Source organism: Camelus bactrianus, chromosome 6 (genome assembly GCF_048773025.1).
Source record: "Camelus bactrianus isolate YW-2024 breed Bactrian camel chromosome 6, ASM4877302v1, whole genome shotgun sequence".
Taxonomy (NCBI): domain Eukaryota; kingdom Metazoa; phylum Chordata; class Mammalia; order Artiodactyla; family Camelidae; genus Camelus; species Camelus bactrianus.
Window position 1 is genome coordinate 13757647 of NC_133544.1, and position 24465 is coordinate 13782111.

A 24465-nucleotide genomic window follows, 5' to 3' on the forward strand; every position below is an offset into this window, starting at 1 on the left:
AGCCTTCTTGCCCTATCTCATTTTCATCAGTTGGAAGCTCACTAATGTTACTTTTGGCTGAACAATTTGTATGTGGGTTGAACACTTTTTTAACCATGGTAGAAGACAATCGTTAACCTTCCTTATTAGAAGTGTTGGCACAGAGGCCAGAAGTTAAGCAGTCCAGGAATAAACTTGTTACAAAGATGCACGTAGTTCCTGATGTACTATGTTATGTTATGTCATCCTTCTGCCCATAGCCATCCTGACTCATTCTTTGCATTGGTCTTCACATTGAATTAATATAAATTCCAGACAAAAATCTCTCCATACATCTTAGGAATACTGACTCATTTATTTTTTGCTGTGTTAATATTCCCTTATTTTTTGACTTTACTATTGCATATAACATTCCTCTTAAACAATAGTAGCTTTATTTACAGGTGAAAACACTAAAAGGGAATTTGACATTTTAGTTAAGAACACATACTCAAGGGCCACAGGCAAATCTGCTGTCATCCTCATATCCATTTCTTTATGAACAATGTGCACTTGGCTCCTGGGTATATGCTCTTAACCACTATGTTGAATGTGTATTTGAATCCCAGCTCTGCCACTTACTAGCCTTATAACCATGGGCAAGTTACTTGACTGCTCCATGCCTCATTTTTTTCATAAGTAAAATGGGAATAACAGCAATTCATAGAACTGCAATGGAAATTAAATGAATTAATCCGTATGAAGTGCTTATAACTGTGCTGGGTACATACATCCTCAGTAGATGCTAGCCATTATAATTAGTTCTTAGTTTAAATTAACTCAGCAAATGGTTCACAATATAAAATTTGAACCTAAATACTGAATACAGTGTTAGGAAATTTGATAGTGCTTGAGGAAATTCTCACAAGCTAAACAAGCACTAACATATCATGGAGAACCGGGGGGAGGTGCCTGGGTGGTGGGTAAAGTTCAAGCCTGAAGTGAAATGTAGGAACAAGATCTTGGTTCCAGTCACACCAACCAGCAGTGTGATTCTGGGCCTGGCCGCCTTCTGTCCCATGAAGAGATTTATCCACATCCACGTATTCTCTGAAGTTACTTCCAGCCTCTAACAATCTATTCCTTGAATTCTCATTTTTTGTGTTCCATCAACTAAGTGGTACTATTTACATAAATGTGAACAGAAACAAATAAGTACCTGTAAAATAGTTTTCATGAAGTTAAAAAAAAAAAAGGAAAGGAACATAGACAGATCCCAAAGCCCAAAATAAGAATCTGAGTGGCCCTGTCCCTTTAACACATTTTCTTGTATGAACACTTCAGTGGAAGTTCCACTGAGTACTGGAGAGGGCTTTACAATGCACGGTACTGGGATCCAGTCCAACCTTCTCGGGGCTGACCGCAGGCGGGACTTCTGGCCCGTGGCTCCATTTCTAATCCTGATATTCTTATGTTAACAATATGATATCCCATAAATAGCTTCTCAGGAAAGAGCAAAATTGATGGTACATCATTTCAAATAAAATTAGAATAATGACTTGATTTCTAAGATTACAAGACTTCTGAAAAGTCTAGTTGTTTTAACTGAGAGGACTGAAATAAAAACTCATGAAAAATAACAGAATGGTTTATACTTATTTATTTTAAAGCATAATATATAAGAAAATGTAGAGTGTCTAACAAAGCATTTGATAAAAAATAGTTTAAATACAATTTTTAAATAAAGCCTCCACCTAGGATAAGTATATACACTTTTAGCCATAAAAGTGCAATTTTAAAGGCAGATTTAAGACCTCTTAAGCGATATGACAGCAAATGGCCAGCTAAAGTACATTAAAAATGTGCACTTATAAAAATTTGAGGAAATTCATGAAAATGTTTTGTAAATATTATAAACATCTACTGTATGATGTGGGAGATTTCATGATCTGCTTACAAATACTTATCTTCTATACTATTTTATAAATTTATTATTATAAAGTTTTCATTACACATTCTGGTTTAAATTCCCGTACGTCACCTTCACTAATACCAAGCACAGGTTTGTATTATACACACATATATACATCCTCCTTTTCCCCTTGTCTAATGCCCTTGCATAAGAATACATTTAGTCTAAGGAAAAATCAGAGCACAGCAAAATGCTGCCTTAACTGCTTAATTAAGTGTTGAGTATCCACGTGATCTGGAAATGCTGCTTCAGACTTCTGAGCAGCAACATAGCTTCTCTGTAGATCTCCAATCTGTAAGAAGTACCAGAATAAGACCACAGAAGGAGAAGAAGAAAAAAACTTTTTTTTTAAGACATAGTACCTACATAAGGTAGAAACCCAAGGGTTTTAACAGGTAAATTGCTCGGCTGTGCCACTTTGATTTTTAAATTTTTCTCCTAGATTACAATTCAATCTTGAAAAAAATATGAGAAAAATAAAATAACCAATTACGTAAGTAATTCCTGCTCCATTACAGTTGTCTAGTTATGAATTCATAAACCTGTGTTTTCTTTTCCTGTCACTGATAGTATCATAAAAATAGAATGAAGTCTGCATGCTAAACAGCCAGCTTTGTACTAAACTATTTGTAACGCACCACAGACAAAGATATATTTTGATTAGGGTATTATCTTTCAGACAGAAAATTCAAGTAAAAACTATCGTATTTAAGATACAATAACATGCCCTGGGATCTTCTACTATGTTAGCAACAAGGTGATGTTGGGAAGATACCTGGTTTTAAAAGTTTATAAAGTGTATCTCTGATTTTCAATAAATGTTGTGTTAAAAGTCCAGTCCCAAAGAAAAACATACACAGTATCTGAATCCATCTGACTGTATCTTGATTCATATACACATTTCTAAAAAGAGAGAGCTCTTTAGTGTGTGCACACCAAAAATAAAAATCTACATCATTCAATCCTGGTAGTTTTTTGGTAACATGCATATGTATTGAAACCATAAGTTTCCTTTTTTTAAATCACAGCATTTCTTTTTAACATAGTACATTCTCTAATGGAAGTGTAGCCTTTTGCTTAAAGAAATATTTCATTTGCATTATATATTATTAAAATGTAATAATAGTCCTGAAAGAAAGCAATCAAGGCTTCTCTGTGGTCTCAGTGCCATAGCACTGTGCCATGGAAAATACATGGGCACTGTCGGGAGCTGGGTATGAATTCTGAACCTGCCGCTGCCATGGGGCTCTAAGGAAGACTTTTAAGCTTCCAAGCCCTGGTTCCATTAGACTGTAAGCTGCATGAGGTTGAGGTTTCTGTCTGTTTTATTCATTGCTAACATCCTCTGCACCTACAATAGTGCCTGGTATACAGCAGATGCTCAACAACTGACACATCAGTGGTATGAAAAGTAAGGAAGGAAGGTAAGGGTTGTTGAGAGAATCAGAGATGTGGCGAGCACCTGGAACAGTGGCCAGCACTTAACAAGTGCTCAGAAATGACAACTTACAAATAACAGCTTGTTTTATTTTCAAAATAGAAATGAGAGGGTGAATGGCTTCCCGTTCATGCTATGAAAAATGATTTCTATACGTCTTTTGGTCTATAAAGAAAGAGTCTTAACAGCAAACACTGTTAGCCCTTTCCTTATCTTCAAAACTCACCTTCCATGTTAAAGAACGGTTTCCGAGTAAACGTTATTAGATACCCTTTATTTGTTCTCTTCTTAAAATGGCACATGATTCTTTCTAGCTCTTGGATGTTAACTGACTTGTAACATAGTATCCATAGTTGCATTTCCCCCATATTGTTTGTAGCTAAAACAGCTTTTACTAATCATGGCAGACTTGGTGGCAATATGATCTACAAATAATATACAGGATTTCTTTGCTGTAAATGCCGATTACTAAAACCAGGAGTTGATGAGTCACTTTTCAATGATTAAATGTCATATTTTAAAACATAAAATAATTCTTCTGCAATCTAGAATGGTGTTAAGTTTAGGTAATATTCAGTGATAAATACATTTAAAGTATATTAAACCCTTGAAGTGAAGACATGTGTACATAATTGCTCATTTCTTTCAGGAAGTTATGGTTAGAATTTCCTTATTTATCTGTACATTTTTTAAAACCAAGAAAGAAAAGCAAACAGATGAGATGATAAATTGGTAAAGAAAGAGAATACCTTATCAGAAATTGTTGCAAAATTAAAATGTGGCTCATACATGTGGGGTGCTAAAGATGACGCAGTTTGTAACAGTGCTCTTGCCTGTATGGAAAAAAAAGAAAAGAAAGGAAGGAAAAACCAAAGTTATATGGGCATATATTAACATTATATTTGTGTTTATTTTTTGTTTTTGTTTTTGTTTTTGTTTTTGTTTTTTAAGTAAAAGAATCCTTTACCCAGGATAGGACTTGAATAATAAACATGACCCCATGATAAATACAGATGAATTAATTCCTCATGAAATACGATTTACTGATACACGAGTAACTACTTATTTTGTGCCAAAGTTCTATTAATAATAAAATGCTTCAAAACGTGGAGAAAATAATACAATTGAAAACTTAGAGTAGATTTAAAGTTACGTAAGAACCACTGTTCTTACAAAGTTTATATTTCATAATATGACATACAACTCAAAATATAATCCTCTCAATGCTAAAAAAAAATCTTATTAATCTAGTTTTTGCTGCTGTTGATTGATTTAATTACCTGTCCTCTAATGCAACAACAAAACCCACCAAAAATCACTGTAAAATCAAATGCTCAAGTTTTGTGCTGGAGGACAGCAAACAAGCACTTATTATACTGCTGACCTGAAAATGACAACTGAAGGCAACTGAAAATGACAAGCTTTCTGTTCTCTCAAGTACTCCAAAGACAAAAATCACATCTTTTTTTCTTTTTTTTTTTTTGTCCCCTATAGGCTCAAAGGATCATACACTGCAAAGAGCACTGAGTGACATGAGATGCTTGTATGCTCACCGTCCAGACCACAAACTCAGCATTCCAAGCCGCTGGACCGCCTTTCAACTTGTAGCTGAACTTCTATGCCTGACCCAGAGGACAACCTCTTATATCTTTTTTAAATGGAAAGTGAATAGCAGTTTATATAGGATGGTGGATAGTCTTTTTTTTGTTGTTTTATGAATCTCTATTTTCTTTTTTAAAAATTGAGGTATAATTTTTAATAATAATGAAAACTTTCAATAAAACATTTCAAATCAATTATATACTAGAGAAACTACAATAAGTTGGAAGGAAAGAGAATCACCGACGTGGAAAAAGGGAAAATCATAAAAAGCACTTGCTTCATCTGGACACAGGCAAAGTTCCGTGACAGACAAGCTCCCATTTTAGAGTAGTTAGTTTTTGTTTATAAAATACAAATCCATCTTTCTTACTTTGGGAAAATTTTATGAAGCAAATGCAACATCCAGTGATGTTTTTTTGCTTGTTCTGTTAAGTCTGTCAACGTGCTTAGGAGACCAGGTTGGAGGTTAACGTCCTGGCACACCGCTGACTACGTCTGTGACCTTGGGTAATTACTCACCTTCTTCAGTCTCTGTTTCTTCATCTCTGAAGCAGAGAATGTAATGATATCTATCTTGATTGCCATTAATATTGTATGACTATATTTAGCATTTCAAGCTTGTTACATAAATAATAACAATAATAATACAATTTATTACTTAGCATGTGCTCAGTACTATGCTTTTACCATGCCAAGTGCTTTACATGCACAACCTGCTAATCGTCACATGAACACCTTCGGGTCAGTACTGTTTTTACCCTATTTTACTTATCACCCGTTCATTCCACAAACACTGACTGAGTACCTACCAAGTGCAAGGTAATGTTTTTGACACTGAAAATGTAGCAGTTGGAAGACAGAGAAGGTCCCTGCTTTCATGCAGCTAGCATTCTCCATTCTACACAGAAGGATGAAAACATCCGATACAATGCTAAGTATTATGAAGGAAAAAATTAGTAGGAGATGTGGTAGCACCTGAGGGCTCCTTTAGACTGATGTTCAAGAAGCTCTTTGTAAGGAGGTGGTAATTAAGCTAAGGCGTGAATGATAAAAGGAAGAGTCACTGCAGGACCTGCACGAAGTGTATTCCAAAGGCCCTGCAGCGAGCACGGGCGCTGCCCAGCAGCAGTCTGCTGACACGCCTGCCAGGTGGCGGTGAAGGGGCAGTGGCAGAAGATGTGGTCAGGGAGGGACCCAGGGGCTAGATTATGTGGGTCCTTGAAGGCTAAGGTCTGAAGTCCAAATTTTATTCCAAGGCCAAGGAGATGCCTTTGGAGGATGCTAAGCAAAGCAGAAATAAAATAATCTTTTTTTTTTTTTAATCCTTTCGGCTATTCTGAAGAAGATGTATTACAGGGTGTGCTCACTTGCTGATGTAAGTGGAAACAATAGCCAGGAGCCTCCTGATGTAAGTGGAAACAATAGCCTGCAGCCGTCCGGACAAGGGATGAGAGCGTTCTGGACAAGGTGGGTTGGAGTGGAGACTGAGGATGTGGGAGTAGAACGGATGGGACTCGCTGGACATGACGGAGGCACGGGGCAGGCAGGGGCAAGGAAGGAGAGGTTTCAGGGGTGGCTCCTAGGATTTTGGCTGGAGCAGCTAGATGGTGGATGAGGGGGTTGTGAATGGTGGAACAGATCACGAAGATGGGGAAGACTGGGGAGTGCAGGTTTGTCCTAATAAACTCAAGTGCTCTATTTTGGATACCGAATGGTTAAGTAAATTGCCCAAGGTCCCATCACTAATATGTGACAGAGCTGGGGTTCAAACACAGGCCAGTCAGACTCTAGGGCTCATTTTTAAATTGTAACGTGGAAAGACAGCTGCGCGTGACAGCTTTCCTTTGAGGTACCCTGGTAGTTCGCCGACCTGTTCCACGTGGCCCCTGCGCATCTCCAGCACGGCCAGGTTGTTGTAGGCCTCAGCGTGATTGTTGTTGTTCACCAGAGCCAGCCTGAAGCACTGATGGGCCAGGTTCGTATCTCCTATTCCCTACAGAAGAAAAGCACAAACTCGCACACGCAAATCCATTCACTTCCTCCCGCCGTCTCCATCCTCCTTTCCTCACAGAAATCTCTGCTACCATAGAAAAAGCAAAAAGCATTGCCACAGGGGTCAAGTGTGAACTGTGTGTCAGAGGGTTTAACCTGGGAACAGAAAATGAGTTGGGTGACTCCTAGGAAACTCGAAATTGAGACATAAGACCGTAAGCAAACCTGGATTTCCAATACCTGAAAATTTCTTCAAACGGATGTGTGGCTACCTTTTCTAGAAGAGAAATTATATTAGAGAAGCAACGTACCACAGCTACATGCCCCAAGTTGTACCAGACATCAGCTGACTCCTCTTCATTTTCAGCCAGAGAAAGGGCACGTTCAAAAGAGCTCAGAGTCATATCGTACTGCTGGGCATAGAAGCAGCAAAGCCCCAGATTGTTAAAAAGCTGGCAGTTATAAACACCCATCTGCAGGAGTCGCCTTTTGGAAAAAAAGCACACACATTTACTTTATAAATATTAAGACACATTTTTTTTTACAAAGTTAGAAATGAATTCATTTTAGAATTTTTGGAACCATATCAAAGCACACGTTTTTCTTTTTGTTTGTTTGTTTTGTTTTTGTTTTATGAGGGGGAGGTAATTAGGTTTCTTTATGTATTTATATTTGGAGGAGGTACTGGGATTTGAACCCAGGACCTCGTGCATGCTAAGCACGCACTCTACCACTTGAGCTATACCCTCCCCACCGTTTTAGAATTTTTAATACCCTCCGAAGAATATAAAGTATTATAGCAAATGAAAAAAAACTTAAAGTAAATACAAAAGCATGTCTTTTGTAATGGTACTGGTCACGGGAAATTCGTTCAGAGGCAAGGTCAGAAATAACTTATGTAACATTTTTTTCCCCTAAAAGCTTTGCTAGAGAATCAAAATAATAAATAAATAATCATGTAAAGTAAAGCCCACACATTTTTGACTCATAAAGCTTTGGGGCTCGTAGGTAAGTTTCTAAGAACTTCTAATCAAATTTGAGGGCTGTGTTTAGCACTTACCTCCAAGTTTTCAGCTGAGTTGGATCCTGTTTTTGGTTATTTGTATTTTGTGGTTTAGCTGCATCTAGTGACCTCCCGTGAGCTCCCACCCAGGAAGACAAGATCATCAGTGGATCCCTATGTTGTCCACTTAGCTCTCATGCTGCAGCCCAAGAACCCCATTTTGCTTCCATGCATCTTTAATCCCAAAGGATAAGAGGGTTCAAATAAGCAAACGAACATCCACCCCAGCTGCCCTGAGGAACCCATGACCCACGCTGGGGATGGAGGAGTAGAGTCAGCTGTATGTGCACAGGCTAGCATTCATATTATAGGTTTTATGCTTCCAGGGTATATTTGGAAAGAACTGTTGTCAGCTGCCAGTTATCTCCCTGTGTATTACCCAAGGGCTGAGGAGGAAATCGTAATTTTAAAATCATCTATAGGATAAAATAAGTATGTGCTCAGAAGAGAACTAGTGAACATAATTTATTTAGATTTTGAAAAAAATATCTGGACAAGAATTGACAATACATCACAAAATGGGGATCCTGTTTAAGGTCCTCATGGGGGCTCAGGGGGCCTGGGATCCACTGCTCCTTACAAATCACATTACTATTTTACCCTCAGGGTCTTTATATTACGTACAGTGGAATTAACGGAGGCAGTAATGGGGAAGTGCTTCTAGTAACTCTTATTATTGACTGATGACAGGATGGCAAATTCATAGACTGACACTGTGTTAAAAACTCAGGCAATTATCCAGGTGTGTTTCTGCAAGATGCCAAATACTCATGCATTTCCAAATTATTACATACAGCTCTAATATTCATAAAACATCTGGAAGCTTGAATTTCTACTCTCATATAGACATGGCCTATACATCATTGCTCTGTATTTTAATTCCATCATTATTATTGTTTCACCAATATTTCACAGGAAAGCAGATCTACAAATTGAATGCAAAGCGCACCTGTAAAACCGGAGAGCTATTTCTGGTTGATCAGAGTAAAAGTGGTTGCTTCCAATGCATGCAATGGCTTCCACGTGAGTACTGTCCTGTTTCAAAACCTCTTTGTAGTATTCAGTGGCTGATGAAATATTGTTCATTTCCTATTCTCCATCAAGACAAAAAAGCAATACTGTATGAAAATTAGGACAATAAATCATTTTTATTCTGAGTGGTTTTCACTATTTTATTCAATCAAATACTTATTAAGAGCCTACCATGTGTCAGACTCTGTTCTAGGCCCTGCGGATACAATATGAACAAAAAGACAAAGTTACAGTCACCCCTCCATACCTGCGGGTTCCACATCTGCAGATACAACCAACTGCAGATTGAAAATATTCAGAAAAAAATTCAAGAAAGTTGCAAAAAGCAAAACTTGAATTTGGCACACTGGCAAATATTTATGTATTATTTACACTGTACTTAAAAGTTACATAGCAGATGATATACTACACATAGAAAATCCTGAAGATGCCACTAGAAAACTTAATGTATTATTGGATTTGGCTTGCAAATATTTTCCTGAGGATTTTTTGCATTTCCTTTAAGGAACAAAAACAAGGATACCCACTCTCGCCACTTTCATTCAACACAGTATTGGAAGTCCTAGCCACGGCAGTAAGACAAGAAAAAGGAATAAAAGGAATCAAAATTGGAAAGGAAGAAGTAAAACTACTAGAGCTCATCAATGAATCCAGTAAAGCTGCAGGATATGAAATTAATATACAAAAATCTGTTGCATTTCTATACACTAACAATGAACTATTAGAGAAATTAAGGAAACAATCCCATTTATCACTGCATCAAAACGAATAAAATACCTAGGAATAAACCTACTAAGGAGGTAAAAGAACCATACTCAAAAAACTGTAAGACACTGATGAAAGAAACTGAAGATGATACAAACAGATGGAAAGATATACTGTGTTCATGGACTGGAAGAATTAATATTGTTAAGATGACCATACTATATAAAGCAATCTACAGAGTCAATGCAATCCCTATCAAAATACCAACAACATTTTTCACAGAAACTAGAATGAATAATTCTAAAATTGGAATGGAAACACAGAAGACCCTGAATAGCTAAAACAATCTGGAGAAAAAAAGAACAGAGCCAGAGGAATCATGCTTCCTGACTTCAGACTATACTACAAAGCTGGTCATCAAAATAGTATGGTACTGGCACAAAAACAGACACATAGATCAATAGAACAGAATAGAGAGCCCAGAAATAAATCCAGACTTATGGTCAATTAATCTGTGACAAAGGAGGCAAGAATGTACAATGCAGAAAAGTCTCTTCAATAAGTGGTACTGGGAAAACTGGACAGCTGCATCTGAAAGAATGAAATTAGAATATTCCTAACACCATATTCAAAAATAAACTCAAAAAAAAAAAGACTTAAATATAAGACTGAAAATATAAACTCCTAGAAGAAAACATAGGCAAAACACTCTGACATAAATTGTAGTAATTTTTTTTTAATCTGTCTCCTATAGCAAAGGGAAAAAAGCAAAAATACACAAATGGGACCTAATTAGGCTTAAAAGCTATTGCACAGCAAAGGAAGCCATCAACAAAACAAAAAGACAACCTACTGAATGGGAGAAAATATTTGCAAATGATATGACCAATAAGGGACTAATTTCCAAAATACACAAACAGCTCATACAGCTTAATATCAAAAAAACAAACAGGCTGATTAAAAAATGGGCAGAAGACCTGACTAGACATTTTTCCAAAAAGGACATTCAGATGGCCAACAGACATGTGAAAAGATACTCAACATCATTAATCATCAAAGAAATGCAAATTAAAACCACAATAAGATGTCACCTCACACCTGCCAGAATGGCTATCATCAAAAAGAACACAAATAACAAATGTTGGCAAGGATGTGGAGAAATCAGAACCCTTGGATATGTTGGTAGGAACGTAAACTGGTGCAGCCACTGTGGAAAACAGTATGAAGGTTTCTCAAAAAACTAAAATAGAACTACCACATGATAGAGCAATTCTACTCCTGGGTATATGAAGAAAAACAAAACAAAATGAAAACACTAATTCAAAAAGTTCATGTAGCATTATTTATAGTTGCCAAGATACAGAAGCAACCTAAGTGTCCATCAATAGATGACTGGATAAAGAAACTGTGGTATAATAAACAATAGAATACTCAGCCATAAAAAAGAATAAAATTTTGCCATTTGCAACAACATGGATGGCCTTGGAGGGTATTGTGCTAAGTGACATAAGACAGACAGAGAAAGACATACTGTATATCACTTATACGTGGAATCTAACAAATAAAACAAACTAGTGACTACAGCAAAAAGGAAACAGACTCATAGAGAACAAACTAGTGGTTACCAGTGGGGAGGAGGAAGGACATGGGGGCAGGACATGGCTAGGGGATAAAGAGGTACAATCTATCATGTATAAAATAAATAAGCCACAAGGATATATTGTACAGCACAGGGAATACAGCCAATATTTTATAATAACTATAAACGGGGTACAACCTTTAAAATTGTTCATCTATTTATATGTAACATATATATAACGTATATTGCATATCAACTATATCTCAATTTTTTTTAATTACATCTGTTAATATTATCACCAATTTCATCAATACTGGTATCATGAAAATAGTTTTGACCTTATGGACTCCTTGAAAGGATTCCGCCAAGAATCCCTGGACCACACTTTGAGAAATGTTGATAATTAGATGATTTGGGGGGCCTTTCTTCCCATTCCTACTCCCTCATTCCCATGAGGCAAACTGCGTATGACTGTCTCAGCCCCTTTTGGGTCTCTCTGGAAGTCAACCTTCCTACAGGAGGTCCACATTCCCTGCCCTGCTGTGTGGAGCAGGCTCTCCTGGGTAGAGTACAGTCATGTCTGTGACAGGATGGATCAGTCTGTCTAAATCAGAGGTAGAACACTATTAAGTCGTTTCGGTCATAAACTAGAGCCACCTGTTCCAATTCTGCTTTTATCGATTATAAAATTAGTGAAAACATTCTTAAGGAAAATTTCTAGAAGTAAAATTGCTAGGTCAAAGAGCATGCACAATTAAAAATCTCGTACATAACTGCAAACAGCTTCCAAATGGGTTGTGCCAACGTGACTCCCAGCAATAACGATCATATGTGATGTCTGTTCCTCCACACCCTTGACAACCTTAAATGCCATGGAACTTACTCATCCTGGTTAACGTGATTAAGTAAAAAACATGACATTATTGTTTTTAATTTTATTTTTTTAATTATTCCTGAGGTTAGACATTCAACACACCAGATACCTGATTTCTATTTCTGTGAATTGTAAATTCATGTCTTTTGACAGTTTTCTTATCCTGTCTTTTGTCCTTGTATTATTGGTTTGCATGTATCAGGCGCTTGGGTGGGAAACTGCTCTCCGGGGCTCAGGAGAGCTGGAGACAGCTGTGGCTTGGGGACACCTAGGCACTGGCTCTGTTTTCTCCTTCCTGATGAAATGAGCCTGTGCTGATGCTGACTTCAGTTCAGAACCCAGGAAGGCCCCGTGTTTACAAATATTACCTTCAGAGGAAAAGCAAAGATGGTTTGGTTGAGTTCTTCCAGATGTGTGGTACCAGCCCCACTACAAAAAGGGCAGGAGTGTAGCTACAATGCAGCTGGAATTTGGCTGTTGTCTTGTCTCTGGGGGTACTGATTTGCATGGAGAGGGTCAACAGCCACTGTGTAGACTGGTGGGACACCAAGGGCCACATCACAATTTTGTCCCACAACTGCCCTGAGGAAACACCTAGTTTCCATGTTTGCATTCCCTGCCAAAATGAGAATTTATAATTGTGTACACATTTGTGTGCCTGTAAATAATTTTCCCACTGATCTGTAAACCACCTGCAACGCAGCCATTGTTAAGCAATGTATAGACTGAGAAATTAAAAGAAGCCTTCTGTTTGTCCCAGGTTTGGCAAATACATTTCTTGCTTGATATTTTTACCTTTTTAGTTTGGGTTCAATTTTATTTATATTTTTGTTTTTACTATATAGAAATTTTAACCTTATAATCTGAAATTTATCCATCTTTTCTGTGATGGCTTTCTGACTTACTATCATGCTTAGAAAGGTCTTCCCCATTTTAAGTTTATACAAATAATTCATCTGTACTTTCTTCTGGAACTTTCATGGTTTTAAATCTTTGAGTCAGTTGGTAGCAATGGATTCTTTCAGCATAAGAAATCATTACTCATCCAGCTCTGTTTTTAAACTATTAACTAATCCAGTAAGCCAAATGGTTTAATAGACAATCTTTATCATGTAAATTTTCATATGCATGAGCATATATAAATTCTATTTTTTGTCCCTTAATCTATTCCTGCATCAGAATTGTTTAAATTATAGTAGTTCTAGAATAAATTTTATTAGTGTAGATTCAAAATATTTTCAAGTATATAAATGTCACTTCAAGTATATAAACAACCATGGTATCATTTAAGTGATTTTTACAGTGGTTATTTTTGAACCAATTTACAGAATACTAACTGTAATTAAATTTTCAGTTATTTAAAACAAAACTGCAAATAACTTAAGGAAGTGAATGTTGCAATGATTCTCAAACTCTGTTTACACATCAGAATCACCAAGTGGGCTTGTTAAGCATACATATACCTCTGCCCCATCTCCCAGGACATCTGATTCAGTAGGCAGACTCCCCCAAAATTCCAAAGTCATTTTTACACACAGTAAAGTTCAAGGACCACTAGCATAATATTTCCTAGGGTAGTGTTTCTAATTTCAAATACCTTTTAACAAAGAACAGTTCAAATAAAGGCCTGCCTTTCAAGTGAATAAACAAAAGGCCCCAAGAAAAATTAAAACCACAACCAAACAAATTTAGCAAGGATAAATCATTTTCAACAAGTTTCTGTATAGAGAAAGCAATGAACAATAGGCAGTACAATGTGTTCATTTTAAAACAGAAAACATTTAAAAGACATAAGAGCAAAATGAAAGTAATAAATAAAAAGAACATAAAGGAAAAGAATCCCTCTAGAGAAAAGTATGATGTACATACAAAGATCCCTAAGGACACATGTTGTGTGGGCTGCAAAGCTAAGGAGCAAGCTTTACTAATTAACCCTCAATCCACTGTCACATAAAAAGAAAAGGAATACAGTGGAAATCTTTGTATGGCAAACTTTGCCAGTAAGGGAAATTAACTATGAAAATTCAAGGGGAAATCCTGCATCTGACTATTTCAAGTCTGTGCTTAGTCCTTGGTCACCTTATTTGCACATGAACTTGTCCTCACAGCTTGAATGTTCTCTCCACTTCTTTCTTCCTTTCAGTGTAAACTCCAATTCTACTGTTTCTCACAAAGCCTTCCCCTATACCCTTATAAGGATGTGCTCCTCCAAGCCCTGGCCAAGCCCAGAGCAGGGGAAGGAAGAAGGTAGCTGATTAAAGAATCCGCTCCAGAACCAGTCTCTATCCCAGCCATGGCAACACTGACTGTAACAGAGGCTTGGAAGGAATTCTTCCAACCAGCAGCCACACGTTAAAGACTGCCACAGTTCTCTAGTTCTTTCTGCCAGCACTTCCTGCCTAAAAGAGCAGAAAGAACAAAATGTGCAGAAGGCAGAGCCCATGGGTCAAAGAGCTCCAAGTGCACTGAGATTGTCCCCACTATGTGTGAATTCACAGGGTTCAAAATCAAGTCTATTTTACTTCCTTTCTTTCTAAGCTTCTTGGTCAAAATTTTAGGGTTCATGTTCAACTTAGGGTCACGCAAGTACAGATGCAGAGATACTGACATACAATTTTTACTGAATGATCAAAGTTTTCTATTTATATGTTTATCAAAGTTATATTTCAAAAGGAGAAAATATTTCTAGACAATTTAAAGATGATGATGTTTATTGTTTTTCATATTAAAAGTAGCACATATTCATTACAGAAAATCTGGAAAACACAGCAAATATCAAGAAGAAAATAAAAATCATTCATATACTACTACCTGATACAGCAACTATTAATATCACTATTTTTTCTAACAAAATAATTTTAAAAGACCATACCTAGCATTCAAGAAATTTAAAAGAGAACAGAGACGCTTCTCTCTTCAATATTGCATTGAAAGTCCCAAACAATAAATTATTTTTTAAGTAAAGTAATTAAAATGAAGAGAAAAGTGTATTTGCAGATGATGATGATTTACTTAGAAAATTTAAGAGAATGTATAGATAAGGTATTAAAACTTAGAGTATTTAGCCAAGTTGCTAGAATCAAATCAACTTTAAAAAAATCAGTGCTTTCCTACTCACCAGAAATAACCATAGAAAATACAAGACAATTAAAAAAAAAAAGCATTCCATTCACAATTTTACCTACGAATACATTCTCTGTGAAGAAAAGAGTCAATACTGCAGGCCTGTGACTGCTATTCTTAGAAAAGCCTACTTTGCAAGGCTGGCCCTCGGCTGGCATCTCAGAACTTGGCTAGTGCCCTACACTGATATAAAACTCTCCCCAAATGTTAAGAGTGGCTCACTACCTCTAAGCTATACAAACAACGTGAGGCCTAAACCTGATGTGGTACATGAACACCCTGCTTTACTTCCTGGAGTCTGGGATGCTGGTACGTGATAGGCAGACAGTTCCTATAAGACCAGCCCCTGGTAATGGATTCCAGGTCTGTAATGAGCTTCCCTCATAGACCATGGTCCCCACACGCTGCCACAACTTGCTGGAAACGTGCCCTGTGTGACTCCACTGTAGGGGAGGACTCTTGGAAGCTGGTGCCTGGTTTCCTCTGAACTTTGCCCCATGTGGCTTTTCCCGGTACTGATTTTGTTTTGTATCCTTCTGCTGCAGTGAATCACGGCTATGAGTACAGCTGTATGCTGAGTCCTGAGCCCTTCTAATAAACCATCAAACTTCAAGGTGGTTTTGGGAATTCTCAACAAAACATTTATGGAGATAATTATGAAATATTCAATGAAGGACAAAAAAGAAAACCTACGTAAATAGTTAAAACATGATCAAGAGAGGGAAGAAAGGCAGCCCCCTGCCCCCATCATTCATATGTTCAGTGCAATTTTAATCTATATGCCTATAGGGTTTTTTTTTAATATATGGAAGAGCAAAGAGCCAAGAATAACCAACTGTGAAGAATAGGTGGTAGAATTTGCCCAGCCTGATATGAAGAATTATTATAAAGCTACAGTAATTAGGCAGCAGGGAGAATATCTCAATGAGACTTTTCATGGAATTTGACAACATGACTGTAAAATTTATTAGAATAAGCAAAAGGTCAAAACGGCCAAGACATTCCTGATGAAGATGAACAAAGTGTCCTACCAAATAGTATGTATTATAAAGCTACAGTAATTAAGATGGTATAATACTGGTATAAGGATAGACAAACAGATCAATAGAACAGAATAGGAAATGCCAAAACATATATACCGTATTTAGAAAAACACCTGATATTTGACATTACAGACCCTGGGAAAGAATCAGTAAATGTGCTGGGACAACTAGCTATATAAAGGGGAAAACTCATTTAAAATCTCACACCATCCCTACACTCTTCTGTATGTCTGAAATACTTCATAATAAAAACTTACTTTGACTAAATGCATACACTAAAGTCTCTTATTCTACTGGTAAACCACGGGCCAACAGTCATGATTTTATAAACTGTTTTCCTTGCAAGGATCCCAAGGGACTATGAGCCTATTTAAGTAGCATATAACCTCAATTTTACATCAACTTTTTGAATAAATACGAACCTTACCTCATAGATCCTGGCAATTCCACAAAGTAGGGTTACTTCTCCTGGAAACTTATCTAAGCCTTGTTTGAAAAGATTTAAAGCAGTCACAGGTTGATCCAATGAGATGTAAACCTAAAACCGAGATACATTTCAATAAAAGTACTGGTTCTTAAAATAATAGCAGTTGTTATGACAAGTTCATAATTATTGCTTAGTAACAAATTATCTCCTAGATACTAAAGTAAAAAATGTTCAGAAATGTGTAGGATTAATTTCCAATACTGATGTTATAGTTTTATCTCCACATGTTGTATATGAAGCATTCATTCACTTATTCCTTCAGCAAACAATTATCGTGGACTTACTACTGTCACAGAGACTCGGCGGTAACTAGAAAAGGAAGGATCAAAGGGAAATCTTTTTAGGATGGAACAGACATGAGTGTTATCTATAGGCTGGCACTAAGGAACCAATTATGGGGCTGATGCTGAAGATGCTGCAGAAAGAGGAGATGACCCGTGGAAGAAGGTCTGAGAAAAAGCAGCCTGGAAAAGCCTCCAGAGACGGTGGTATTGGAGAAGGGCCCTTGGAAATAGAGGGGAAACAGATTTGTAAGGCACAGGGTCAGGAAGCTGAGAGAGTTAGCACTTAATAGTTTCCACTGGACTAGCAATCAGAACATTAGCATGGCTAAACCAAATACTTAGTAGAAATTTTCTAAAATATAGAATAATAGTCTTCAAAAAACTGCTTTATTTAAGATACAATAAATAATATAATTCAATACACTAAATAACATAAAACATTTAATAATTTTTTAATTGATAACCTAAAGTTTTAAAAATAGTGTTGTTCCTAAAACTGCTTGATTTCTATTATCTAGCAAGAATTCCTTCACATATTAAAGAAAATAAGTAAATTTTACCTCTACACGGTCATGTAGGCATGGATTTAAACTAATTAATTTAGGACAAAATAGTCAAGCCATGTGTGTAACAACAGTTAAAATTAAAAGTACATTTTTAAACCATGTGGAAAGTGATTCTCAGTTAAGAAGATGATAATCAAATACTGTGACCTGAGTTACAATTTCCAGCTGTCAGAAAAGTTAACTGTGATGTTTAGAAACCTCTTTAAGAATTTAAGTTAAACATATAACGTATAGAAGATGCTTAGATACCAGATAGTTTCAACTATTTTTGAAAAGCACTATAGACAAACTAAGATTAGAGCAGTAAGGTTGTTTGGCAGAAGTTCCACTTTGTTTCTCTTCAGTATGCTAATTTTAATGCCATATTTAGAAAGTAGTAGCATTTCCTTTTATATCTCATCTTCTTTTCAACCTCCTCTACCACACTTCTTTAATTTAAAAAATTCTTAAAGATACAGTAAATGTTTCTTTTAAAGTAGCCCTGGTGAGTGTCAAGAAGGAACTTTATTCCAAGACTGGAAATTCTAGGCCGCCCTTCACTTCTGCTGTGACCATGGGTGGCACTATGGGCAGAGTCGGCTCTGGAATCAGGAAGTCCTGCATTTGAATGCTGGCTCTTAATAGCCAAGAGAGACTGAAAATCTTACTCATTCTGTTTAAGTCTCCTTTTCCTTAAAAGTACAAAGGAAATGTCAGAATCTGCCTTGCGGCGTTGCCTTGAGAGTTAAATTGCATATGGAGCAGACCTGATTCAATACCTTATACTGAGTAGGTGCTCAATAAAGGGGAAATACCATTTTTTGTTTTCATGGCAGTGCCAAGAAATTGAAGGACCTACATAAAAGCAACAACCCCTGTTCTCTACAGTCTGCTTAGGTGGGAGGCAAGTGTGTTGTAGAAAAGAGGGCCTCTCTGGGGCTTGCTATCCATGGGGTTAGTAAGCCTGTGGCATTTTCTTCTGCTCTAACGGGCAGTCTTTCAAAGGGGTTTTCCTATTATTTATGGCAATTAATTTCTCCTGAGATGGTTATCCTCACCTTTTCCCTTGCTATTAAAAACAAAAACAAAAAGTTAAGTCTGAACACATTAACTTGTCAAACATTCCTTAAGAAATTGGCAACTCTCCCACGCACTAGTCAGAATTTAAACATCTATTCTGAGAAGATGCATTTCACTCAGGTTAAGAATACTTACTTTTGCCAAGTAGAGAAATGTATCTACCATTTCCTGCTGCTTCAGGGCTGATTTAAACTGCTTTTCTGCTTCACGATACATTCCTAACCTAAGAACAGCCATCAAAAAAAAAAAGAGACATTCAACTTAAATGTAAGTACTACAGCATTTATTCATACCCTGAGGATATGAATAAGACCAATTACATCTATAAGAGTAATAAGCATGTACCAAAGAAGGTGATGTCATACACACACACACATATTAACATGTGTGTTTCTATAGTTTAGGAAAAAGTTTCCTGTTTCCCATATACACTGCCTGTCTCACCCTTAAATGGTGTGTAGTCTGCACCCCACTCACAGCAGGACTAAGTCACTAGACACCAGTGAGCCAGGTCACACCGGTTCACCATCCAAAGAGCTTATGATCAGCTGACTTATGTCACATGGACTGAAGAAATGCTTCGAGTCACCATTTTATCGGAAGAACTGAAGATGACATTTCTTTGAAAACACTGTCTGCTCTGGGACAAAAGCCCATTTTTTAAAATTGAGGTATAACTGACATACCACATTATATTAGTTTTAGCTGTATAAAATAGTAAATCAGTATTTGTATATATATTGCAAAATGATCACCACAATAAATCTAGTTAATATCCATCACCATGCATAGTTAACAGAATTTTTTTCTTTTGATGAGAACTTTCAAGGTTGACTCTCTTTGCAACTTTCAAACATGCAATATGTTAACTATGATGACCATGCTGTATGTTACATCCCCATGACTTATTTTATAACTCAAAGTTTGTACCTTTTAACTCCCTTCACTCATTTTGCCCACCCCTTGCCCTTTGCCTCTGGCAACCATCAATCTGTTCTATCTATGAGCTTTGTTTTTATTTTTAGATTCCTCATACAAATGAGATCATACGATATTTGTCTCTCTATATGACTTATTTCACTTAGCATAATGCCCTCAAGGTCCATCCATGCCATCACAAGTGGCAAGATTTCATTCTTTTCATGGCTGAATAATATCCCATTATATATTTCCTTATCCATTCATCACTTAGGTTGTTTCCATTTCCTGGCTTACATCTATGTTCATCAGTGATACTGGCCTGTAATTTTCTTTTCTTGTGGGATCTTTGGTTTTGGTATCAGGGTAATGCTGGCCTCATAAAATGAATTTGAAAGTGTTCCCTCCTCTTCTATTTTTTGTCAAGAGTTTGAGAAAAATTAGTACCAATTCTCCTTCGAATGTTTGGCAGAATACATATGTGAAGCTGTCTGGTCCTGAAATATCATTTGGAGGGAGTTTATAAATTACTGATTCAATCCCTTTACTAGTTATTGGTCTGTTCAGATTTTCTATTTCTTCATGATTCAGTCTTGGAAGGTTGTATATTTCTAGGAATTTATCCATTGTTCATAGTAGTCTTTTATGATCCTTTGTATTTCTGTGGTGTCAGTTGTAACATCTCCTCTTTTATTTCTGACTTTATTTATTTGAGTACTCTTTTTCTTGGTGAGTCTAGCTAAAAGTCTGTTAATTTTGTTTATCTTCTCAAAGAACCAGCTCTCAGTTCCAGATCTTTTCTATTGTCTTCTTTTGTCTCTCTTTCATTTATTTCTGCTCTGATTTTTATTATTTCCCTCCTTCTACTAACTGTGGGCTACATTTGTTCTTTTTCTAGTTCCTTGAGGTTTAGTTAAGTTAGGTTGTTTGAGATTTTTCTTGTTTCTTGAGTAGGCATTTATCACTATGAACTTCCCTCTTAGAACTGCTTTTGCTGCATCCCATAAGTTTTGGTATGTTGTATTTCCACTTTCATTTGTCTCTAGGTATTTTTTGATTTTGCAAAAGCCAATTTTTAAAGTCTTCAACAATTTCGAGGTAAACAGTAATTGCCACTTGAGTAATACAGCTATATCATTTTATTATTCTACAATCATTTTATTTCCTTTTTAGTATCTTATACTGATTGTGCTAGTCTATGAATCTGAGATTTGTTCTCTGCCTAAATGTAAGTGTCCTGATGTCAACACCCACTTCTTCTTCCCAGGGAATATTTTATTACCACTAAATCAATCATTAGAGTACACTTCAGTCTGTCCTTAATAGATCCACTGGGCTTTGTCATAATTACTCATCTCTGGACATCTACAAGCTACTGAGGCACTTTATGATAACACTTTTATTTTGTGAAAGAAAGTCAAAACAATATACAATATGTCCCATTATTTTACTTTGATTTAAAGGCTTGAAAGAATAACTTTGTTCTTTTTTCCAAACCTAAGCCTCAAGCACTGGTGTGGCTATAATAGCTGTTGGACGATGTGGGACAAAGAGGTTAACACTGACCCCCAAATCTGGCCTAGAGTTAGAGGATGTGTGATATGGCACAAGCCCCTACCTCTTCAAAGGTCCCACGTCTTTTATAAGGAGTATTCATAAAATGTTATGAGAGAACTCTTAAGTTCTGAACAATACCATATTTATATACAAAGCTTCAACTGAACATTCGTCTTAAACACATAGTTGAAGTTCAGTCACTGAATTATATGAACACCTATTTATCCATGAGAGTCTGTATATTTTTAACTAATAAATTGTCTCCTTCGAAAAATGATTTAAGAGGGAGTACAATAAAAAGATGCATATAAAATAAGAATATGAAAACAAATAGATCTTTAAAACATAATGGAGGTAGAAGAATAAACAAATTAAAAACAGACAGAAAAGCAATCAGAACTATTAAACTACCTGGAAACCAAAGAAAGGAAAGAAGGATGGGTCATATGTATTCTATTACTGCACCCTTAAGAGACAATTTCTTCTAGTTCTATCAAAAAGGAATTTACCACACGGGTTCTTGTGCAAAGGAAATGGAGTGGGCACCACGTATAAAGAAAGTCTAGGAATAATGAAAACATCAGTAAAGTTCATAAACACAGGCCAATATCAAAGAGTCAGAGTCCAGAGATAATTTCCACCAACTGCCAACTTTTCTCTTTAATTTAATTCAATAAACTTTGTCAAGCACCAACTGCATGCACATTTAATGATGGTAAGGAGTTGCAAAAATGAAGATAACAACCATGTCCTGAAGGCACCAGCAAAGACTGAAACAAAGCATGTTTACAAATAAATTTAATTGTATTATGTCCAATGGGGGGAAAAAGTGCTTTGAGAGCACAGAGGAGGAGCAAACCAAGACAGTTTCAGGGAGGAAGTAACAGGCAAGATTTTGACAGCTAGGAAGGGTGGGGCGGGGGTGAGGCAAAGCATCGGCATAAGCACACAAGCAGGAGAGTACACAGCTCATCAGCAGAATGCTGAGTTGTTCAGTTTAAATGGAAAGGAAAACACAGTAAGGACCAGGAGAAGTGAGAAACACGGGCAAAGCTGTAGACTGAGACAAAAATCATGGATGCCACACTTATAATCCAGGCTTCATTTTAGAGTTCATGGAGATTAACCAGACTCCAACAAGAGCTGTTTTGGGGTTTTGTTTTGTTTTGTTTTGTTTGCTTGTTTTTTTGCAACAGCTACTCTGACTGTAGTATATAGGAAGGATTGATGGGGCAAGAAAATGGAGGCAGAAAACCCAGACAAGAAGTTAATGTAGCAATTCAAACAAATGACACTAAAAGCCAGGATTAGGGCACTGGAGTGGGAATAGGTAGTAAGGGAGCAACTGTAAGGGCTGCTGCAAAGGAAGAACCAGTAGAACTTAACCATCAGGAGCAAAGAGACAGAAGTCAATCTGGGGCTCCCTCCTCTGGTTATCCATCCTGACCTCTCCAGTTGGAGTCAGAAGCCCTTTCTCTCCCACTTCACCCTGCACTTGCTTGTATCATAATGGAAAACACATTTATAATTGTTTCCTGTTCTCGCTCCTCCATTCAACTATAAACCATCTGAAGGAAGGGACTATCCAATAAATATCTGTAAACTCCCTCCTTCTCCACTTGGCAGAGTAGCTGCTCATTAAATACTTTACTGTGAGTGAATGAATGCTGAATAATAAAAATGAGAAGCTATTAAGAAACAAAAGAGAACAATAATACAACAAAATACATTCACTTAAATGCCATGCTATATGGATGACAGACAGAATCCAAGTTGTGCTTTTTTAAAATTATTAAAGATTTCTGAGAGCTTTGCTTAAGAGCTCAAGATTTCAAGCTTATCTTCAGAAATTATATTCATAAGAGTCTGATGTTATAATGATCCAGAATTACCTTTCAGCAGAAAATACTTCCTCAATCTAACAGCAGGAAAAAATACTTAAGAGTTCTTTGTGAAATATCTAAATGGAAAGTAGTCTGAATTTCAATAGTAGAGAAATAAGCATCATTTGTATTCTATTTATGTTTCCAAACAGTGTTTAACAACTAAAGATTATAACTATTGAAGGATGCTCACAGTAACTGGTCTACTTTGTTTTTGCATAATAAAAGACATATTTATCTTTATAAACTATAATTACTCATTTATCTCTATTTTTCAAATGTTTCAAGTGTATTTCAGTATCAGGCAACAGTCTCAGATCTTATTTACTAGTGGTGTGTAATATTTATAAAATAAATTACAACTTTTTTGATCCCTTAATTAATTTGCTTTAAAAGTGTGTTTAAACATTAAGTGAATTAGTGTAAGAATATTCAGATCCTAGAGAAACACTATAGAACTGTGCAAATAATAAAGGAACTGGCATCAGAAAGCTGAGCTCCAGTTCCTGTTCTGCCACATACATACTAGCTATATGATTTGGGGCAAGTCACTTTATTTTTCTGATGTTCAAGGTTTCTCATCTGGACAAAGGGCTACTAATAGCAACCACCTCCTAAGTCCTGTGAGATTTAAGTGAGATAATATAATGTGTGGACAAACTCCCTCTTAACTGTAAAGTACAAGAGGAGTGGAGTGAGAACCAACAGACTCGATTCTAGTCCCATGTCTGTTACTAACCGATTCCTGATGCAAGTCACAGCCTCTCTCTGGCCTCAACTTCCTCGTCTGAAAAGGAGTGTTGGACCTGATGGTCTCAAAGTTTCCCGTTCCCAGCTCTAAAATTTTATTATTCTAAAGGTGTCAGTTCTTAGTGCTATCCTGTGATTGCTAAGTAAATGCTTTCTCAAGTAAGCGAAAGACACAGTCCTCATTTCTTCAGGAAGAATCTATCCCCCCCGCAAAAAGGTTACCACATTTGAGACTCTAAAATATGTTGCTGTTTACAAATAATCAAAATTGTACCTGTAGTAACATTTTCCAATCTGCACTTTCCACCACCAGTCCTTGTACTGAGAATGCTCTGTGGAAAGGGCAGCCAAATCCAAAGCCTTTGAAAACAATTCATTTTAGATTAGGACTGTCTTTTCTAACAGTAAACAGAAACAATAAATAATGAAATAAACCATGTAATCAGCATCAATCAAAACACGCATTAGAAGTCAGACAGAAATTCAAGTTGCTCATGTTTCCAGATGGCCCCACCAATTTTCCCTGAATAATCAGTTCCAGACCAGAGGGCTGACAGCAGATGAGAAGTAAACATTGATC

At 36.6% G+C, this 24465-nt stretch overlaps 1 protein-coding gene across 2 annotated transcripts in view; it reads right to left on the reverse strand.

Annotated features, from left to right (window-relative positions):
- Positions 1–1603: 1603 nt before the first annotated feature.
- Positions 1604–24465, reverse strand: part of TTC8 (tetratricopeptide repeat domain 8) — a 46231-nt gene continuing 23369 nt past the window's right edge. The window contains exons 7-14 of one of the 2 annotated variants that reach the window (XM_010968676.3): positions 24160–24245; positions 18913–19000; positions 16809–16919; positions 8975–9114; positions 7274–7448; positions 6841–6963; positions 4118–4201; positions 1604–2222 (exon numbers count right to left, since the gene is read on the reverse strand). In XM_010968676.3, the coding sequence (XP_010966978.1) occupies positions 2106–2222; positions 4118–4201; positions 6841–6963; positions 7274–7448; positions 8975–9114; positions 16809–16919; positions 18913–19000; positions 24160–24245 (924 nt within the window). In that variant the 3' untranslated portion in view covers positions 1604–2105. The remainder of the gene's footprint in view (positions 2223–4117; positions 4202–6840; positions 6964–7273; positions 7449–8974; positions 9115–16808; positions 16920–18912; positions 19001–24159; positions 24246–24465) is intronic. The other variant, XM_074365168.1, reaches the window with a different exon arrangement.